Source organism: Lethenteron reissneri, chromosome 21 (genome assembly GCF_015708825.2).
Source record: "Lethenteron reissneri isolate LAM-NWPU_2019-01 chromosome 21, ASM1570882v1, whole genome shotgun sequence".
NCBI lineage: Eukaryota > Metazoa > Chordata > Hyperoartia > Petromyzontiformes > Petromyzontidae > Lethenteron > Lethenteron reissneri.
The window spans coordinates 4,348,335-4,371,592 of record NC_083799.1 but is presented as its reverse complement, the minus strand read 5'-3'; the positions used below and the strand labels follow the sequence as shown (position 1 = coordinate 4,371,592).

Here is a 23,258-nt window from a genome sequence, read left to right as displayed (position 1 = left end):
GCGCGTTACTTCACTTTAAGATGTTTTTTGTTCATGTTTTTGTTTGTTGCGGTTGCACCCGATTCAAGAGCTGAATGGCTCACAGGGCTATACCTAATAAATGAACTTGAACTTGATGTGGATCAATTTTGTTGGATTCCTTTAGTGTATGTTGCTGTTGATGGATTTACATGATAATTGTAGCCGCTAGAGACCGCTAAAAGATTTAGGATGGAATCACGACCCTGATTTATGACAATTCATAAAATTATAGGAGAGGGGGTGGGGGAAGCTAAGAGGTGAAAATTATACCCATAAAAAAACATGTAAAGTTACAGAAAATCAACACGTTCCTTCGGAGTGGGCAGATAGGAACTTGGTTGGACAGCGCATTCGTGCACGACAGACAAATATGCACGACAGACAAATAATCCCTGGTGGGCAGTGTAGAACCTGTTGTTCCTACCTGTATGATATCCCTTCTTTTCCAACTGTTAAGGCAGTCACTGTTGCTAGAAATATAAAGTTATTTATCACATCTAAACAAGATAATCTCTGTGGAGAAGGGTAACATTTACTTCTATCAGATTAGGTAGAATTACCATTTGTAAAAATCTTTCATCGTGAAAATACTGAATTGTCTATGTAACTGGAAGTTTATGTTGCTAAGAATACACCCATACACAATTTTGGCCACGGTTTTATTTACATATTTCCATCCCTGTTTCCTTGCTGAAAATACAAATGCTTACTCGTACTCTTGCCATCATCCCGCGGGGGGGGGGGGCAGCCCCTGAACAAAGTGAAAAAAATAATCCACCAACCACATGCCATGTTCATATGCATTGTTAAAAAAATTGTGAATAGTATATTTTGAAAGCAGGTATGTGTGGTGTTACAAGCAAGTGAACTTGTAGACGGTGAATTTCACACATGATGGATAGAGAGCCAAGGTTCGGGTTTCACAGGAAGGAACCAGCTGGTGCCATTTCCATGGACACATAACCATTGAACGCATCGGTCAGCTCGCACGTGTGCGGCCTTTAGCAGGGTGGTGCTTACTCTCTGTTACGTTCAACGGAGTGAATCACCAACAGCCGTAGTGGCAAAAAAACATCCCTTCTCCCATGAGCATAGCTTTTTTGATTAAATTTATGTTAACGCAACCCGAATGATATAGTTGCTTTGCTACTTACACCAAACCGAGAGATCAGCAATTTGTCTCTTGTATGTCATTTGCTATGGCTTTCTTGGCCCTCGAGAGCTATTGATCATCAGTAATTATATCCGTGTACAGTATTTTTATTTTGTGTAAAGCTAAATTAAACACTTACATTAAAAAAAAACTAATTTTGTACGTGTATCATCGTTATTGTGCATACAGTATCAGCAGAATTTCTGCATTACTGCACTTTGAATTCATGATTGTGCATGAACATGTTTTTGTTTTCAAATAGTTTACAATTTTTAAGAAAAGATAATGTTGTGCTTTTACTTTAAAATCCCCAGCAAATTCACGGTGCCATGTTAAAGCTGCAGGATTACAATTATTGACTGCGGCCGCCTGGAACGCAATTCCTTCCGATATTAAGAAGCCACTGCAGCTATGCACTTTTAAATCTAAATTGAAAACTAATTTCTTTAAAACTGATTTTGTGTTTAGTTTGTTGTCCATCCCCGGCACCTTCGATTAGCATGGTTAGCTACGTACGATGCAAAACAAGTTCACCATACATGACCTAGATAAAGAAGCATTTTTTTCAGCTGGTGCATGGTGAAAAATGTACAAGCCTATTCTACTGTTGGGAGTTAGACAACTGCAACAAATCTAAAAAAATGTTTTTTTTTTTAAACATTGCAAGTGCGTCGATTCAAGAGCAGCAATCATCTAATGGGATCAGCAACAGAAAAAAGGGAAAAGAGCATCATCAATAAGGACCCCACATTAGTCATAGCTTTTATAGGCTTGCCTCGGTGTCCATATTAATATTTCACCTGTCAGCTCTAGGCCCTTCCCACTGATACAGCAGTTTTACCTCGCAATGTAAAATGGACAGCATAACACAAATATACACTGCAGTTGTGCAGCAAATGATTTTACTCAGCATGACCATTGTAATGTATGTATTTTAGACATGATTACATTAGATGGAAACAAAGTTATGAAATGTATACATTTTAAATATATACTTTTAAAATAGAGCAAATGTCATGACACATTTATAAAACTGGTTCACTTGTGATGCATTACATTATTAAAGTTCATAACGTTTCATATTGCATCATTTTACACAAGCAAAATAAAAATGTATCTTCACTGAATTTTTTCTGTGGTGAAATAGCTAAGACATTTAAAATGAGCTCAAAATAATAATCCGATTTTCTAGTTCTACGTGAAGTACAGATTCACATTAATTCTTCTGAATGTGTTAAGCTAGATATCACAGTTGTTAGTAGTGCATTTTTAACATAACGGGCATATACATTGCTTTGGATAAATAATCATCAACATCCATGATCAATCCACTGCTGAATCAAGGGCTTCCCTCATTGTTGCCATCCCTCCCAGCCTTGCAATGCCACACTCCATCTCAATCAATCTTGCTTCTGCACGCAAGATTAGCTCACATACACGGGCAATATGAATTGGGAAACGTGCACAGTATTTGTGTACATGTAAAATATATAATGGCACAATGAAAAACCAAGAAAATACTGAAAAATGAATATACCCGTAACAAGTATTTTATGGAGCTATTTTTAGAGAAATGAAAAACGGTATTACTGTTCGCGTACTGTATAATGAAACGACACATTTTGCCATTACAATACAGTAAAAACATACAATTTACATTTGTAATTACATCACGTTCTAACACCCATACTCTATTGAGTACAATTAAATACTTGAAAGTGACACACTGCAGATCAATCATGCTATGTTTACAATGTTAGCTACAGTGAGGGAAAAAAGTATTTGATTCTCTGCTGATTTTGTACGTTTGCCCACTGACAAAGAAATGATCAGTCTATAATTTTAATGGGAGGTTTATTTGAACAGTGATAGACAGAATAATAACAACAACAAAATCCAGAAAAACGCATGTAAATTTTTTTATAAATTGATTTGCATTTTAATGAGGGAAATAAGTATTTTACCCCTCTGCAAAACATGACTTAGTACTTGGTGGCAAAACCCTTGTTGGCAATCACAGAGGTCAGACGTTTCTTGTAGTTGGCCACCATGTTTGTACACATCTCAGGAGAGATTTTGTCCCACTCTTTGCAGATCTTCTCCAAGTCATTAAGGTTTCGAGGCTGACGTTTGGCAACTCGAACCTTCAGCTCCCTCCACCGATTTTCTATGGGATTAAGGTCTGAAGACTGGCTAGGCCACTCCAGGACCTTAATGTGCTTCTTCTTGAGCCACTCCTTTGTTGCCTTGGCCGTGTGTTTTGAGTCATTGTCATGCTGGAATACCCATCCACGACCTATTTTCAATGCCCTGGCTGAGGGAAGGAGGTTCTCACACAAGATTTGACGGTACATGGCCCCGTCCATCGTCCCTTTGATGCGGTGAAGTTGTCCTGTCCCCTTAGCAGAAAAACACCCCCAAAGCATAATGTTTCCACCTCCATGTTTGACAGGGTGGGGATGGTGTTCTTGGGGTCATAGGCAGCATTCCTCCTCCTCCAAACACGGCGAGTTGAGTTGATGCCAAAGAACTCCATTTTGGTCTCATCTTACCACAACACTTTCACCCAGTTGTCCTCTGAATCATTCAGATGTTCATTGGAAAACTTCAGACGGGCATGTATATGTGCTTTATTGAGCAGGGGGACCTTGCGGGCACTGCAGGATTTCAGTCCTTCACGGCGTAGTGTGTTACCAACTGTTTTCTTGCTGACTATGATCCCAGCTGCCTTGAGATCATTGACTAGATCCTCCCGTGTAGTTATGGGCTGATTCCTCACCGTTCTCATGATCATTGCAACTCCACGAGGTGAGATCTTGCATGGAACCCCAGGCCGAGGGAAATTGACAGTTCTTTTGTGTTTCTTCCATTTGCGAATAATCACACCAACTGTTGTCACCTTCTCACCAAGCTGCTTGGCGATGGTCTTGTAGCCCATTCCAGCCTTGTGTATGTCTACAATCTTGTCCCTGACATCCTTGGAGAGCTCTTTGGTCTTGGCCATGGTGGAGAGTTTGGAATCTGATTGATTGATTGCTTCTGTGAACAGGTGTCTTTTATACAGGTAACAAGCTGAGATTAGGAGCACTCCCTTTAAGAGTGTGCTCCTAATCTCGGCTCGTTACCTGTATAAAAGACACCTGGGAGCCAGAAATCTTTCTGATTAAGAGGGGGTCAAATACTTATTTCCCTCATTAAAATGCCAATCAATTTATAACATTTTTGACATGCGTTTTTCTGGATTTTGTTGTTGTTATTCTGTCTCTCACTGTTCAAATAAACCTACCATTAAAATTATAGACTGATCATTTCTTTGTCAGTGGGCAAACATACAAAATCAGCAAGGGATCAAATACTTTTTTCCCTCACTATACTACTTCGTTTACTCATCATCATTATTTTTTTAATAAATACATCTTTCGCTTTCAAAGGTATCACTTATTAAACATGATTATTCATCTTTTCCGCGTTAGAGTTTAATGGACACTGTTGCTGGAGATAATTAAGATAGTATGACCTTATTTTGTCCATCTCGGTTGAATTGTGCCAGGGATTGGTCATAATTGGACACAGAAAATTAACAGAATGCTTAACGAATATAGTGCAATGGATAGTCTGATATGTTGATTAAAGCCAGAGTGTATGGTGGAATTAAGGTTTGTTCTTTGTAAACATGTAATGTACGTTTCTCTTTTCAAGTCATATGTGGAGAATCACTTTACACCTTTTATGAGAAAACTGTTTCACACGATTTCATCCTTGAAAGTCATATAACACAGAATACAGACATGAATGCACATTTACAATTTTAGAAAATCGGATTAAGTACTTTTTTTCCTGAGTGAATGAGAGCCCGTATAGCATACGCAGATAAATAAACGGAATTACTCTATTCACCTTCGCAGGAAGTGTAGTGCTCCAGACTTGCATTTGACATGCACTTAAAATGACGAATTACTTATTCGAATTTTTTTGGCACACAGCACCATGTACTGACACATAGAATAATGACGCTTTTGTTGATTAAAACTGTCATCACGTGAAGAACCGGCAGTTGGTTGAGTCTATGCGACAGTAAATAGTACATCTTAATTGTCCATAGGATCTGGGGAGAAAAGTGATGTGAAACAAAAACAAACAAGAATGATGTAAAACATATTGTATGCAAAAAAACATACTTTAACACTACACGATGAAAGCAATATCAATGTACATGTATTTAATCCTATGACATTTCATATCTGGACAGGTGGCACTGTGGCAGAACACTCAACGCACATTCAGAAGGTTACAAGTTCAAATCCCGATGAGGGATCAACGACCCATCATCTGTCTGGAGTCAAAATATGATTACCACTTTGTGGGAAGTTAACAGTGGCTCTCCCATAAAAATATTGGTCCCCTCCAAGGGAATGTGCAATTACTGCCACTTTCAGGGCAACTAATCAAGATGACAACCACCCCATCTTCATGTTTCATGTTTAGGATGTGACTTTTGAACATATGCATTCCAGAAATAATTAAACATGTTTGTGCAATATTTTTCATTAATCCAAACAGTATTTCTAAACTTCAAAGAATACCATTCGTAATTCAGGACAGCAAGGCCTTACCCAGGAAGATAAGTCCCACAGGTGTGGAAGTCAAAGTCCTCTTTGTCACACTCCTCCTCTCCTTCTTGCTGGTGGCCATCGCCACAGAATGACTTCTTGCAGCCTGGCACATTTAAAGAGGTCTTTTGACAGGCTGAAACAACAATTCTGGGCTCGTTTTTGCACAAATAGTATGCTTTCCAACAACACATTTTTCAAGCGGTGGACCTACCTATGCAGGTGTCAGAGCTGACATCATTTCCATCATCACATTCTTCTCCATTTTCTTCCTGCACCGTCCCATCTCCACAGTAGCCCGTGAAATGTGGAGGAGCCAGCTAGTTTTGATGATCAAAAAAATATACGTATTAATATGCTTGTTTAATTGTTGTGCAGTGAGCAAGTATTTCTGGCTGTGATCTAAATATTAACATTTCAAATGGTGATAATTCATGTATAGCTCCCAACCCAATGTAGCAATATATTTAAACAGACAATGCAATCTGCTGATGTTAAGAGACCTTAAGTGTGTCATGTTCAGTTATGTAACAGTTATACCTGGATAGGCACCCAGCCTGTTGGTTCCTTGAAGAAAAGTGAGCGAATGTCCCGGCGAAAGACAATTGTACTTGGTACATTAAATTGATCCAGCTCCTCTTGATCTTTTACTACATACACCTACAAAGTACAACGTGTACAGGTTCACAGGAGCAAACCCTCAAAATGTGCGCATACAGTGGACCTTTACACTCTCGCATGTAAAATCACCAATGCATGTATTCTTGTGGTAGCTCATGATAAATGCAATTTGGTGGGGAGTTTAAATAATCTTAAAAAACATGTGAATGAGTGAATTTTACTTCCAGAGTCACTTACAGTTGGTAATGTAGGAAAAGGTTGTACACCTGATTGAACCATTGGATTTTGAGTCTTGGGGTTCAGATGAGGACACAGGCACTTTCCTGGTGGTCCAGGCTGTCCTTGAGGCCCTCGCTCTCCCTTTCTCCCGTGCATCTGACCACCTACATTCGCACACAAACACCTATAAGAAAAAGGGGGGAAAATCTGCACAAGTAACATTTCAGCTATAAATGGTATGCACTAAAAATGCATGTTTTGAGTTTTTAACCATACAATGATCGAACAAAAACGATTGATTAGTTTTATATAGCGTTGTTTGTTTGAGGAACCACATATAAGCTGGAGGGCTGTCAGGCATTGAGATGTAGCCAACAAGTGCTTTGCAGTTCTCTATATATTAATACATTTTCAGCTAAGTAGTGAGAGTTTATAAATTCGCGAGGAAACCGGAACACCTGGAGAAAACGCACTCTCGTGAGGGGGCAACACTCTATCCCATACTTTTCTGTACTGCATTCTGTTGGCAAGATAGGACATTTCACTTCGATGCCCATGGGAAGGGAATTTTGCAATATTTTTCCGATTCACCAACTGCCTGGCTAATTGTAATTTGTAATAAGTTTTTATTTACACAACGACACATGAATTGGCTCCAAAACTTAGGTTTTAAATGTGCACAGTATTTTTTCTGGAAACACATTTACCAACTCAACAATTATTAGAGAGAAAATGTGTACTGATAAAATGCTGTTATAATCATAAAACTAAACACAATACAACAGGAAAATTTGGAAAATATGAAGCTTGCTTTAGTAACTTCCACTATTTGTGTATCACACCATACATTTTATAAAGTTGTATATCTTTAATGAAGAGATATATTTCTATTGACATGCTTTCAACACATAAAATGTGGCCAAAATGAAATATTGCCTTTCCATAAGCTAACAAGAGCGTTCAGTAACGCAGCATATCCTGACTGGATGAGTCACACAGCTCAGTTGACTTAGATTATGCATGGCGCTCTTCATCAAAGGGCTTGCCCATTTTCATTTGCTGGTCTGATGCAAACCACCATTCATTCGACTAAGTGCTATTGATATTTTTCCTCGTTTAATCAAATTCTCTCATGGGAGTTCAGTCCGTGAACATGTTTTTCTTTCAGCCACTGTGTTTTAGTCCCCAACTGAAACAAAGCTTTATGCATCTTCAATTGTTTATCAATATTGTCTAAGCTCAACACAAACCTGATAAATTCATATTTACTGCAAATCATAATACTTCACACAGTGTGAAACCAATCGATATGCAAATTACTAACAATCTCATCAGTTTGAACAATAATTTTAGAAACATGATAAAGAACATGCCAAACGGCGGGATTAAGTCTAGCGGCTATAGCACATGAACACATTCACCCGTTCACACACATACCATCTGCCTTCATTAAGGGGCCAGAGATGCCGGGAGGGCCTGGGGACCCTTGGTTTCCTGGGGGCCCACGTGGGCCCAAGTCTCCCTTGGAGCCCTGCAGAACAACACAAGGATTAACTCTGGGCGGAGGTCACATAGCGTGGTCCATGAGCACAATGGACAGATTGACTTCCATCACATAGTAACATTTAAATTCCACCACTGGCGTCTGGTCACTATCAACCCTGCCCAATGCTCATTTGAACAATAATTTAGCCTGCCTTGAGACAAAGGGGTTGTGCTAAAGCATAATTTGTTAATGTTATGTTGCATGCAATTTTTTACATTACATTAAAAAAAACCTTTCTAATGCCATTTTACAGCAGTGTGCCCTACCAAGCCATTAATAATGAGCTGCTAAATGAGTGTAATTAAAATAAGTTGAGAAGATTCCTGTTATGTAACAGTTATATATATATGTAGGACACGTTTTGATGAGGCCGAGGGGAGCATTGCACATCATATATTACAGGAACCAGTTTAGAAACAAGGTATATATACATCCTGTTGCGATAATAATGCTTACGTGTTTGCCACGCTTCCCAGGTTTGCCCATGGGACCCCTTCGTCCTGGAGGTCCATCGTCCCCCTTGGGCCCCCCATCGCCCTGCAACACGTGGACAAACATCAACATGGCCGGGCATGACTGTGGAAACGTTCCAGTCGGGCACGCTGGCCCACATCCATGGCCCAGGACCCTTGAAAATGCAAAGTTTACCACGTGTGAGCCTACAAAATAGCCTCTGCCGGGCAGCAAAGCAAGTAGGTTCGTGACTGTGTGAACAAATTTACGAGTGTTATCCCCTTGTGTGCATTTATCGTCTTTAGGTATTCCAGTTTACTCCAACACAAAGCAAATGACTCGACTAAAAATAATTCAGAAATAAATAGGAATGCTCCTGCGTGTTAAGACTCAGACAATAATTTTCCTGAGCAAATACAAAATACACTATTGTTAATGGAATAGAATGCGTTACCTTCGGTCCAATCATCCCATGCACCCCTGTGCTTCCCTGCACGGGAAGACCAAAGAGATATACTTTTCAAAACTGCATGATAATATATTTATTCTCTTATATAATGACGATCAGAAATACTATGTCAGCTGTTAGATGGCCTCTCAAAGTTGTCGCCATCCCTCATGGTCTCATGATACAACAATCCATCAAACTCCTGCACATCAGCTGAACCATCTCCACCTCTGCAGTGGATATCCTCCTTTAGCTGCGACTCCATCGGCAGTCTCAAGTCAACAACCACGACAATGTCTCTAATTTGCATTCTCTGATCCATGTTCCCCTTTGTGCCTCTTGCTGCCTCAATCAATCTTCTATTTAAAACTGGAGAGAAATTTGACATTAAGAATTGCAGACCCATTAGCCTCCTGTCAAACATATACATTGTTCACGACTATTATTGCAAATTTAGACCAAGACTGATGAATATCATATACCATTATGCCTAGCCATTGTAGAGTATAAAAAGGCATTTGACTCAGTAGAAATTTACAGTCAATCCAAGCTCTCACACACCAAGGTCTCTGTAATACAAAATAAATGTGTTCCAAAAATATATTACCTTTTCTCCCTGAATCCCATGATCCCCTTTTTCCCCAACACCCTGAGGAATGGAACAAAAATTGACAGACTATTAACAAGACCCTAGAGATTGAAAATTATTTCGAAAACACAATTAAACAACATGAATTATAACTACAAAGTTTTACTGAACGTTGTGTTCATTAGCTGTAATAGCATTTAAAGTGGTGCCAGGGATATGCGTTCCATCACCGTATCTCCTTTAAGCCCCGGCTCTCCCTGTAATGAAATAATACATCATGATTACTGTCAGTGTTTCTTCTAATGTAATACAACCTTAATTTCGTATATTATTACAGAGGGGTTCCCATAGGGCAAGGGTTTCAGGATTCAGACTCTTAGAAGGATGTCCGAGCCACATTCTAATCACACCGCACATGTCACATGTTCACAGTGTGTACAGGTTTCCCTCACTTAATGTAGTAGTAGATGTCTGCCGAGTATACCACGGATGCAGTACACAAACAATGTTGTCCCACGTCCAGCCGCATAGCCGCATACTAGTAAATTCTAACCGCATATAGAGTATTTTGGGTAGAAATGGGTTAGCCACATATTCGCGAAATAGCACTGACCGAACCCGCATAAAGCGAGGGGAAAGAGCTTGATTATTTTATTCATGCAGAATTTACATTCGGGCTACTTTTTCAAAGCTAGACATCAAGCAGTGAATAAAGTCGAGCTGCTATCTAACCTTTAGACCCTGAGGACCCCGAGCGCCTGGCATCCCCAGCAGCCCAGCATCGCCCTTGTTACCCTGTAATTGGTGAAATCACATCACATTTATTCAGCCTTTATTAATTCAATAACAATTACCCTTCAACCTGTTCAGAGACAACTCCCAGTTGAGCTTAAACAATGAACTGGAAATCAATCTTACTCTCTTGAAATCTATTACATTTTCAAGTGGTGGTGATTCTTTCTATCCAAATATTTCTCAGCAGTAGAGTGAAAGGCTTGTAATCGAAAGGTAGCAAGTTCATATCCGATTTGGGGGTTGAGTCAGCCCATCATCCCTCCAGGGTCATTAGAATGAGTACCACTGTGTTAGATAAGTCAATAGTTGTTGTTCTATAGAGACTCGCCCCCACCATAGAAACTTGGAACTTCCACCACTGGATCTGGGATGTAAACAGGAGATTAGCATTGCCTCAATGCTCATTTGAGCAAGAAATCACTTTTTTGTGAAAGAGAACATTGGGTTATACATTCTAACCTCAGGTCCTCTTGGTCCTGGTGGACCCGTTTCTCCCGGAGAGCCCTGTAAACCTTGAAATCCATCTGCACCTGGCTGCCCCTTTTAATGCACACACGACACCAGTTGTTAGATCCAACAGCAATGGGAAAATACACACGTAAAATTATAAACATGAAAATTTAAAGGCGTCTGTCCTACCTGTCGTCCTCGTTTGCCTGGCTGACCCTGACAAAAGACAACACCCAAGTGACCAATGTAAAAAAAAATACCAATAAAACACCTTACAAATATTTCCCATTGTCTGTTGCCATATAAAACATGGGAGCATTGATACGACTGTCTGGCTGCTCTCTTGTTTCATTTCTCTAATATATGTTCTAATATAAAAACGTTTGCTTTGTTTAAGTGAACAAAATAATGATTCCTGCAGTCACGAAAGCTCCAAAAATTAAGATCAAAATAATGATGTTAAGTATACACATCAGGTATGTTTTTTCAGTCATAAATAACTATTTACTCTTGTCAACTTACCTCAGCACTTTATTAAAGTGTATTCTAGCTCAGGTAAAAACATAGTTTAGATTGTTTTACCTCCGTAATCACACTTTGCACTTTCACCTCTCACTTAAGCTGAAAATTCTGGATTCTCGAGCAGCAGAACAGAATTCGAAAACCTACAGACTCAAATGCTCCGGGTTTGAATGAGTACAGTACACAAGAGTTCATTACCTTGTCTCCCTTTGATCCAACAGAGCCTGTAGTCCCAAACCCTGGTGGGCCCTACAAAATCAAAGTAATACAATATCGTAAACCAATAAAGATGTATATAACTTCCAGATGCTTTGCCAGTTATAGGTGTCATTTGTATGTGTGTATGTAAGTTGAACTACCTTCACACTGTACGTAGTCAACCGCATTAATTAAAAGTATGGAGGAAGGACAACAAACTAAATACAAAAAGCAGTTCTAAAGAGATTAGTTTTCAATCTAGATGTAAAAGTGCATAGTTCCAGTCGCTTCCTAATAGAAGGAAGAGCATTCCAGACGGCCTCAAAAGCGCATCTGAAAGTGCGTGATGCAGTGACCGTCTTTGTTCGATGGCTCGCCAAAAGCCGCTGCAAGGATGACCAGAGTTTGCATGATGGTTTATGCTCCTTGACGAGATCACCAATGTATTGTGGTTCATTTGTGGAAAGCACTTTGTGTGTAATGAGTGCGACCTTATAATGTATTCGTTCGGCAACCGAAAGCCAATGCAGCTTGGCAAGCACCATACTTGACCACACTGGTCAATGTGGGTTGATGAAAAGAGGCCCCAGGACTGGGTCAGATTATTATTGATGTTAGCCGTGGGCAGAAAACAATCTGAAGCCTCCAGATTCATAGTACAGTGCGCTGACAACTGTGCCACTACACCGCCCCCATTATATCTCTACATGCATTTTATATAATGAGTAACATGACAACACTTGAGTGTCATTGGATAAAGTGCATTTGGATTTGTGTAAAAACAACTAAATATACTTTTTCATGCTGTAACACCTCACTGGGTGTACATCTCTTTTTAGGAGGACCCTGTTTGGGATATTTGGCCACTTCCTTTGAGCTATTTTTGCGTGCAGGAAATAATCTGTTGTGCCCAGAGAAAACCCACACATGGAAGGGAAGAAGACTCAGACTCCACACATGGGTGACCGATATGCGGTACCTTCAGACTCAACCTGCGGTCACATTTATAAATCCATACTGTATTGCAGCCTCTTGCATTGCGCTACTGCTGCATAGATTGCAAAATAATCACCACGTGGTTCTTCGAGGTGGATGTCTCATGTGCACAGTATCAGTGTTTTAGTTCAGTTTGTTTCATTTAACAGGTGAGAACTCAAAGAGACAAAGGATAGTCTATTTTGCAAGTGTGCTCCACCAAGTTTCTGGATTGCAGGAGTGTGAACCCACACGCGCTATCAAGCTATTATTGTGTGTGTGTTGTAACAGCCGCACCTGTGGGCCCGGGGGACCGGATGGACCAGGAGGACCTGGAGCACAGCTACAGGATGTATCATTGGATCCTCCGGGCACTGGCTTCTTGCTGCTCTCCTCCTGGGCGGTTGCGCGGGCACGTGTGGGAGAGCGTGTGCATGGAGGTGTAAGTTTACACGTGTATATCATAGTCCAGTTGCACTCTTTGGGATTCAGCCAAACTATCTACAGTGTAATGTACTTGAAGCCTGGCCAATGGATTCCACTGGGTCACTGAAATGTGGGTGGTTAAAAAATAGGCAAAGGTTGCCAAATGGTAGGTTGCTAGCAAATGTAAAGTTGAGCTAGGTGTGTGGACACAGGAATTAGTGACTTGCTGATGCGGATAAAGGCATTTCTCACCTGGGCAGTGTGCCTGCGCATGAAGGTGGGCGGCTTGACAGGTGGAGGTGGCGGCGGGAGCCACGGCAAGCAGCACGCCTCCCCAGTAATTGAAATTTGCTCTATTGAACGCGTACACAATGGGCACAGGGACAACACAGAGTGACACATGCATAGGTACGCAGTGCACACTTACATAAATGTACAGCCCTTTGTTTATCCATCGCTGGATGAGGACATCCATGCTTCACCACGCTGGTCAATGCGGGTTCTTGAAGGCAGGGAGCACAGATGTGGGATCACTGAAGTACTGATCAACAATAGATGTGTTTTCTTTGTACTGCCTTCGGCTGCTCACCACATATCCCTGCAGACTATAACACCTGTTATGCAAGGTGGTCGCCCATATAAGCACGATGCAAGCTCAACTTTGCTAGCTTCTGATATATGACGAGATTAGGCGCGTTCCGTCTGATGCAGGTATGCACTATGCACTATTAATAAACATAGCTGTGTCTAGCTATCGGGACAGCGAAGTGATGGCATGAGTTGCTCTTGGCACAAGAGGGCCAAGCCACAGCAATTACAATGGGCATGCTTGTGTGCATGTGCGCGCAGTGGGAGCGGTGGCGCAGCTTCGAAACTGGCGCCCCGGGTTCGATTCCCGCTCACGGCCAACACCGGTCACAATTATCTGAACCGGTCCTGGGCCTCCCCTAGGTCGACTCGGCCTCAAATGAGTGTCCATTACGGTGTGTAAATATCGGAATTGGGGATACAAAGGCGGTCGGGCGTGGTGCTGGCTACCCACCCCCTCGCGTACTGTTCCGGCCTTCATAGGTGCTCGCTGACAGCACTTGCCCCAAAAGTATGTTAAGGCTATACGGGGGGTCTTTGTTTTGTCTTTGTTGCATTTGTTTCTGTGTGTTGGAACCGAGTCTGCAATACACGAGGATACATATAATTATTCCTATTTGGCAGGCAGAATATATAAGCTCACTCGTTATTTCCACAGGCACAGTATTTAAAATGTCCAGGAATGTGTTTTGATAACAAAGGATGGCACATTACATGTACTGTACCCGATGTGCAATGAATGTACAAATAGTATCATTACTGTGAGTATACTATCATTGTAATTAAACACCTTTCTTACAAATACTGTACATATTTCCGGATAAAAAGGTAAAAATCTATCTACCGTGAAACAAATTTGAATGCATAAGGTTCAGAATATAGCTTTTAATAATACATCAACTCTTCACTCACTGTTGGATTATTGATTTGCTTTATAAATCATGCAGATAAGATGATGAGATGAGTCACCAAAATAATTTATTACTCAGAATCATGCCTCGTAAGCCTAACAAGATAGGCACATTTGTATAATATGCAGAGGCAAACTGTGCTGGTAAACAATAGTCTGCAACCTCCTGCATGGAGTGATATATAAGTAATCGGCAAATGCATTTATTTACAAGCAGTCAATCTATTTGTTTTTATTCCACTAACCTTGTGAGGAATCGTGCTGCTCTGACTGACAGAGACACACCACGAGGCTGGACAACTGGAGGGTTAGGCGAAGCTAGGGGTCGCACCATGGTGCACGGCTGAAATGCTCTCCTGCGAAAAGTAGTGAAAACACGCGCTGTTTGCAAGTCGGGCTGAACGATTAATCGATTTCAAATCGCAATTTGAAACAATGCGATTAGCAAATCGCAAAAGGCTGCGATTTTTTTACGATTTGAAAAGTCCTATTACTTTCTTATTGGAATTGTTTAATTTTTATTGTTATAACTTTCTTTATTTAACTTAACGATTGTCCTATGTTTGATTGTTCTATTTCAATTAAAACATTTTAATAAATACATGTTGGAAGCAATTAATATATTTTAAGTTATCATCCTTGCATTAAAATATATAGAGCAGTTCATATTTTGATGGTATCACGTGGTAATGCTCCATCACATGTTTCAAATCTATTACACAGTGAATATTGAACTGAAGCTTGACATAAACATTTTTAATCGCAAATCAAATCGCAATGTCAGAAAAATTGCAATTAGATATTTTCCCCAAATCGTTCAGCCCTATTTGCAAGTACAAACAGGAACACTGTCAATCGGTGTCATTATCATTAGTTGTGGTCAATCCACTGCTGGATGAAGGCCTCCCCGCTACATCTATCGTGACCCTGCGATGTAATAATTCACCGAGTGTCACGTCGAAAATAAATGTGTTGTGGTTTTGTTTGTATAATTCTGGCTAGTTTCTATAAGATCATCGCGTTTGATCGTCTTTGTTAGCTTTTGTTTAATCTAAAATGCAATACAATTAGCAGTGATCGAAATGTCGTAGTTTTTTGTTATTTTCTTTAAACCTATCTACGTGACTTTACCGAAAGACCCAAAGAATAATAATAATGTACTTAAACTAAATGTGCTTCAAATGTTGTTAACATTGCATATGTAATAGTGTTTGCACAATAATACTTCAAAGTGACGAGGAATTTAAATTAAAAACTGTGATAATAGCGATTTTGCAGGCCACCTATACATTTTACGTTGCTGTATAAATGCCCGTCATCCCACACAATGTTCTGTTAACCTCAATAAAAGAGCAATTATCAAAATCAGTGGTGGCAGGTGTAGCCGATGCCTGGTCAACATAAATACACAGTCATAGCCTGGCTCACTGCGGTGCACCGAAGTCGAGAAATTTAATTCAACACAGCATTCTCTAACACATGAGTCTAGAGCCGGAAGCATGTGGCCCGGTGTAAAGATAGTCCTTTAAATAGTGTCCTGCTGTCCATGCCGGTAATAAACACTTGTAACATTATACAACCCCAGTACAGCCATAGTTGGGAGAAAGCGGTAAACCATTTGTCTGGAGGGATTTAACGAAGGTTTGAGAATGGCTGTATGTTTGGTTAGCTGCATGGACACCAAGTTAGAGTGATTTCAAACATATATACAGTATGCCTTCATATGTGAAATTATAACTCCAGCCGCAACCACTGGCTTAGGGAAAGGACGTGATACAGAGGGTTGGGGCAAAATGACTGTGGGTCAAAAGTCGACTCTATATTCGTGATGAGTGGGATTACACATGTTCTACCTAAATTGTGGTGACCGTGAGATGTAAAGTGAATGCTAACTTTTCTTTGAAATGGGTTTGTTTCATGGACGTTCAAATTGCAATGTTAACATGTGCTCCGCAATTTATAGTAAATTTGCAAATTGCTCTAATTATGTAGAAAGACATTGACTAAAATGCGTCTATTTCCCACACATGGAGCATGGATTTGCACATATGGTACAATACATCAGAGTAGTTTGGTATACTTTTCATATGATGAATCAAAGACATATTGATAAGCAGTCTACTTTTAAAAGCATGGTTACATTTATTTTGTCCTAATAATAAACTAAACCACATGCTCCCATGAGGTTATGGTACTGAACATACATCATGCTGCACTATGTTAAAATTAACATCTTAGAGATACGTTCATGTATGCTTATGAAACACTGCACACTGTAGCACAACTCATAAATTGTTCTATATTATTCCAACAGATTTTAACAATAACACTGCCTCTCACTGATACATAGTAAAATATACACGAATAAAATCGTTGTCTATATTACAGATCTCTTTAAATTGAACAGACAACATACTGTAAGTACAATATCCTTACCAAAAGATTGATGACTTTGTCAGTCTTCCCAGATTTTATGGAAAAGTTCACTAAATGGCGTTTTTCGTGCACATTCAGCAGTTTGCCTGCCTTCTTCTGATAGACGGGTAGCCCCTGTGTGCTGCGCCTTACAACCACTGAAGCCACGGCTAAACGTGGGCTGATAACGCGACCGTGCAGTCACCCTGCCACCCTCTACCCCACCCCACCCCGATCACTCCAACACTGAGCAGGTGGACAGTGGCGACAGTGGCTGGGGCGTGGGGGGCCAACCCCACCCCACGCACTTCCAGCCTCATCCCCCCCCCCTCCACGGCAGGAGCCACTCAGCTCTCTGGACGATAGAGGCACTACTGCAACGTCGCCAGCATATCGCTGGTGATACAGCATGCACACTGCATGCAGGCTGCTCTCACCAAGTGCTGGCACTTGGCAGGGCACACACACACAAAGGCACTCACAATTTACGAGTAGCCAACCCATTGAGACTTCTAAATTTCCAGCACGGGTAATACCGTTGAGATTTCTGAATACCGTACTGGCACAGTAATACAATTTTCAAATCTAAATTACATGCAGTGGCAATAACATTTGTATGTCTGAATACTGGTGAAGTACCGGTGAAGACGCTTGACACCGAGGTGGAGGCACACGTATATTTATTTCACAATAGGGGTCATATAACACTCGAGGGGGTATCGGCCCCCTCACCCGTATAACTCGGGATACACCCCTAGCTAACTCTGTCCTAGCCCCGAGTCCTCCACTAATGGGCTAGGGGAGGCTATCTGGCCCGACACTGGTAAGTCGGGCCCGGTACCCGGAGTCCCAGACCAGCTCTTACAAGAGCACCGGCTCTGGCTTTCGGGACCACGCCACTGGCTCAGTCCTGTCCGGCCCTGATAAGGACATCGAACTAGGGGAGTCCAGGGCTCTATCTAAGACGTCTTCAGTCTTCTTCATTTAGCTTAAAACATAACTCCCGAGCCCTTTGATACATCCCCTTTTATACTCAACCCCTCCCTGAGGGGTGGGGCCCCGGGGGATCATAACGTTCGAACCAGCCCCCCCCAGGGTGTCTGGCTCGGACGTCGTAGAGGGCACCTCCCCGTGCACTTACGTAGCCCCGCCCACTGTGTTTGTTTTCCATAGGCTGCCATGCATAACGGGCCCTCTCTTTAACACCCCTACATCGGCATGAGCAATACCATTTGCATGACTGAATACTGGCATTAGCAATACGGCCAATACTATTGATATTTCTGAAAACTCGGCACGAGTGTAGAGGAGTGAAATACGCGATGTGCAGTTAACCGAGGACAACTAAGGGCAAACATGTGCGCGTGTGCAACATGGTGTTTGCACGGACAAACCGCCAGCTGTTAAGGGGTGAAGCAGGTGCAAACGGGGTCGACCGGTTGTGCACGTTGAGACGAGAGGTGTTGCCAGAGAAACGGGAGATAAGGGTTGATTGATGGGCCAACAGGTGCCGGCCTGGCGAGAGCTTAAAGAGACGCACGAGAGGTCTCGGACAATTAGAGGGATATAAGGGTGTGTGCGTGAGCGGAGGGGGAGTTGTTGCCGGGGACGAAGAGAGAAGACATCTCGCCGCTGCCACTCCAGCCGTCAACGGGACCTCAACCCTCACACCGTCGCCGGGCGGGTGTTGGCGGATCCCCCCGTCCGGGACAGATGGGTGAGCAGGTCTAAGGGAGCGTAGGTGAGGGCGGCGGTGGAGATGTTGAATTGCTGTGTGCGGAGACGCTGTGTGCACAGACACTGTGTGCGGAGTCGCTGTGTGCGAGGACGCTGTGTGCATAGTTGCTGAGAGCAGAGCTGCTGAGTGCAGGATAAGTGAGGTGAAAGGTAGATAATAGTGGGGAGAAGTTAAACATAAGTGGCCATATAGATAGTTATGAGTGCCTACAACTGGTGCAAGAATAGGTGAATAAAGTGTAAGCAGGTGACTTGTGACGACGTGTCGGTTTGAGTAATTTTTGAAGACACGACACGAGCAATAAGAGTGATATTTAAATTTTAAAATTTCACAAATTTTTCATGATGTCATTCAGGGCTCTCCGAACAGCAGGAAGCGGCCTATGGATCTACATTTTACATAGCTACTGTGGTGCCACGGCCCCGAAGCCACTCTGCAAGTGCCTCGACCCCCCCCCCCCCTCTTTCCCCCACACTGAAAACACACACGCAGCGCACACACATAGTGTCCTGGCGTGAGATTGCTTGGCACAACAGGTTTTAATCCGAAGGGTCCCTATGAGGAAAGTCCCATGGTTTCCCAGTGCCAGGGGATTGGCCAACCCTCGCAGGACAATTTACATCGCGGTGCCCCTGAATTGGCTTAATAGAGTATGGGCACAAAAAGGTTACTGGGCCAGCCGCGAAGTCATTAACAACATCGGGAGAAGCCAGGGTGAGGTTAGGGGAGCTTCGTCGGGTGTTTATCCAGATTAACGAAGGTGAGTAATACATTCTTGAGTGCGGAAGGGCAGACAGTGGATCGCGAAAGCCCCGGCTGCGGCGATCCATATAAGGGTGAAACAAACCAAGCAGTAACCACAGGCAGGCGCACGATTGGCGGGGCAGTATGACGCGACCCCGGTGAAATCAAGGCCCGTTCCATCTTATCAGCGTGTTGTTTCCTTTATTGCGGCTTCCCCCGAGGAGCCAATTTCGGGGCTTTCCCAGGACTCTCAGCCCACATTTGCCTCGCCGTTTTTTGTTGTTGTTAAATTATTCCTATAAGGTGGTGGTCAATCCAGTTTTACAACTTTTATGAAGCCAAGCTTGTGAACAATGTCTTTTGTTGTCTCGAGGGAGGAGTTTACAGGTAGTCCGTCACTGCATCTTTTTTGGAACTCGCTAAATCCAGGTATATAAAAAAACGATTACATAAAAAATAGGCAATATCACTCCTAATATTTTTTTTGTAAAGGCATATATACAACACGTGTGATTCCAGCGAAGTGCCACTACGAGGCAGGTGTTAGGCCGTGAGTACAGCTAGCGAGGTATGTGGGAGGACGCTTGAGTGAGTGGGCGCGTAGGTAGTAGTCGGCTAGGCTTTACTCACAAGATACTTCCCCCGTGGTAGTGCCGATTGGGCAGCTTACTTTAGGGATTGTGGTTTGTGCCGAGAATAAAAGTTAGCGCAGAGCATAGGGTTTTAACCACGTGCGGCTTCCGAGGCCAGCAGCACGAGCATGTCCCTCAGAGAGGGGGCTAGTGTGGGGGGCCCCATCATGTGGTCGGCGGGGGCCCCATCATGTGGTCGGCGGGGGCCCAGTGGGAGCTGACCGTCTTGGTGGAGGAGGGAGCGGAATGGGCGGACGTTGTGCCCTATCTGCCCAGCGAGGGTGACGGAGTGGACGTCGGGCCCCATTTAAGTGACCTGATCCACACAGTAGAGGACAACAGTGTCTCACCCACTCTGCCATATGAGAGCAGTGTAACCGGCTCGCCCAATCACTCTCTTCCCATGATCGTAACGAGGGGACAGGCCAGTTAATAAAAACAACAATAATAGAGTTTGGAGGCGATGAGTGGATACTCTGCGATGTGTTCTGCCCTCCTCTTGAGGATTGAGTGACTCCACTACGGAGGGACACCAGAGGGTTGTGGAACGGCAACTCCTTATTTCAAAGTGTTCTTCTGAGGAGCATTCGTGCATCTGTAATTATGACCAGATGCACACGAATCGACCCCACGTTACACAGCACCTCAATGTTCAATCCCTGTGTAATGACAGGGTGACACCTGCTGGCCTGGAAGGGGAATCACGGGTACGGGCACGGTTAAGCAATCACCAATCAGAGAAATAGGTGTATCTGGGGCAAAGGTAAAAGGTTGGGTTAGCCAAGAACTTCGGGAACCTGCTCGAAGGTTCCACGAGAGGGCATGGCTGGAGGCGGGGCTTAGCCACGCCTGAGGGCATATAAGGGGGAGCGGGCTCGGGGCTGGTGTGTGGAATCCTGGGTCCTGGCTGCGTCGCTGATAGTCAACACCTCTTTCCGTCGTCCGGCCATGTGGAAGATCTCCTGCGTGGCTTCCATAGCTGTCATCGTCACGCCCGCCAGCCAGCGGCGTAGTCGAGTGAGGGCGATAGGACCACGCCGAATGGTCGGCTGTGTGTGTAGCCAGTAGAGACGTAAACACCTAGTGTTGTACTCAGTGAGAGACAGAATAAGTATTGGCCTGTGTTGTGCCCGGTGTGAAAATAAAGAAGAAGTACCCTCTACATGACATGTCGCGGAAGTCGCTCATTACACCTGTACAACGTCCATCAGAGTCTTAATAGATGCCCTTGTATCCTGAATTGATTACTGCACTGGTGGACGCATGGCCTATTGTGCAGTCATGTGAGTTTATTGGTCAAATCCATGGTCATAATTAACTCCATTCACAATTATACGTGTTACTAATTAAATTAAGCCCATACCGGCTACATTAGCATTTATCACATGACTGTCAAATCGAATTTTTTATTATCAGAGCTGGAGTTTAGCCAAATTAAGGACAGACACAAATTGAATTGTAGTGGGGTTTTGGTGCAGTCATTGGTGACAGTGCTGAAACAAATAAACTCCACTGGAGAACCTGGATTCGAACCAACGTTCTCAGCAATCCCAAGTTCACACCACTGAGCCACCTGGCCACCTCTACAAATTGCATCACCGGATAGCAGACGGCAACATTTGAACTTTACATTGATCAATATTGGGCAATAGCAATACCGCGTTCAATTCTGAATATCAGACACGAGTCCTCCGTTCGTAAAATATATATTACAGCTCTACAACTTTCTGAAAAACAGACACCAGCCGTAGCCTACCATTTTACTTTGTTAAAACTAGGCACCAGTATTATAAATACCAGACACCGGGCGCGGTATTTACATTCATGAATATCAGGCACTATCCTGACAAAAGTTAGCTTCACATAAATGTGTTGCCAAACGCTCGCTAGCCCCCCAGCCCCCTAATTTGAATGGCTGCTGCGGTTTAGGGTTTTCCCATGCACGCGTTTATGATGGCCGCCACCCACGCACCACCTGGTGGATCTTTGGAGATTCTACAAGAGCGGTGGCACTGTGATAAACGATTTGCACTACTGACCAGTATGAATCCAGCCACCTCAGTTCGATTCCCGGCTGCGGCTGACAGTTTCGCGAGATATCTGAACCCGTTTGAGCGCTTTCCCACCACGCTCCCGCATTCACCAACCAACCTGCACTGACCAGCGCGGTGATGTATGATCAAACAACCCCCCAACGGAGGCCGTAGAAAGGCCTTCATCCAGCAGTGGATTAACAAAGGGCTGTTAATTATTCCAAATAGCACGGTTGACTACGTACGGCGCGAAATAAGTTCAACATACATATCTATTAAAAGCAAAACCAAACACATGTTTTTTGTATTCTTTGGGTCTTTCCGTAAAGCCACGTAGATAGAAAAAAATAATGAAAATGAAAACAATATCACGACATTTCGATCGCAAAAAAGCAATCGTCATCAGGTGAAAAAATATAGCGGGAGAGCTGCTGAGGCAGGAAATATATATGGCGGGAGAGCTGCTAAGGCAGGATGTTATAAATGTTTGAGATGGGCGTAGCCCAAAGGTAAATGGGCGGGGCTAGAGATGAAATTTGCATGTAAATGTGAGATCGGAGAGCTGAGCCATACCCACAACGACGAAGCTGTAGGGGTGGCCATTGTATTGTGAGAGATTAGCATGTCAATATAAGAGAATTGCATGTAAATGTAAATCGGTGAAAGCTCGGCAAGAGCCACTGCCAAATCGAGGAAAACGAGCAACGGTAGCTGTGTTAGTGAATGTACCTCAGAGAGTCGAAAATAACTGCTAACATAGGCAGGTAGGAAGGGAACATCACAGCCAGTTATGACCTAAACTGGTTAATAACGTCCTTCCAACGATTGCTCAGTTTGTACCCATCTTCTCGGTTGAAATTGTGTCTGTGTTTATATATCTGGATGGCTTCATGAACAAATATTTGCTGATAGTCAGTGGGTTTGCAGAGTACCTTTGTCTTGGCAAAATCAATTTCGTGTGTGCCCACAGCGTTTAAACAATGATCAGCCATGGCTGAGGTATTGGTCCAACCGTGTTTCAGATCTTCCTTATGTTCACGAACCGGGTCCAGGACATGTCACTTAGTTTCCCCAATGTAACTGCTGTCGCAGACACAGCTTAGCTTGTAGACACCGGGGTATTGCATGTCAGGGATCACATCCTTCACAGATGGGATCAAATCACGAATTGT

General features: G+C 42.8%; 1 protein-coding gene across 1 annotated transcript; it reads right to left on the bottom strand.

Annotated features, from left to right (window-relative positions):
• Nucleotides 1-608: 608 nt before the first annotated feature.
• Nucleotides 609-21,039, bottom strand: LOC133344930 (acetylcholinesterase collagenic tail peptide-like). Its single transcript, XM_061555258.1, has 18 exons — nucleotides 20,983-21,039; nucleotides 14,770-14,842; nucleotides 13,279-13,379; nucleotides 12,898-12,996; nucleotides 11,626-11,676; nucleotides 11,095-11,121; nucleotides 10,915-10,995; nucleotides 10,393-10,455; nucleotides 9,891-9,917; nucleotides 9,679-9,720; nucleotides 9,078-9,113; nucleotides 8,627-8,707; nucleotides 8,062-8,155; nucleotides 6,643-6,788; nucleotides 6,325-6,444; nucleotides 5,999-6,104; nucleotides 5,788-5,890; nucleotides 609-5,279 (listed from the first exon to the last, which is right to left on the bottom strand). Exons 1-18 carry the CDS (start codon nucleotides 21,037-21,039, stop codon nucleotides 5,210-5,212), a joined length of 1,377 nt encoding a protein of 458 aa, XP_061411242.1. The 3' UTR covers nucleotides 609-5,209.
• Between the last annotated feature and the right edge of the window lie 2,219 nt (nucleotides 21,040-23,258).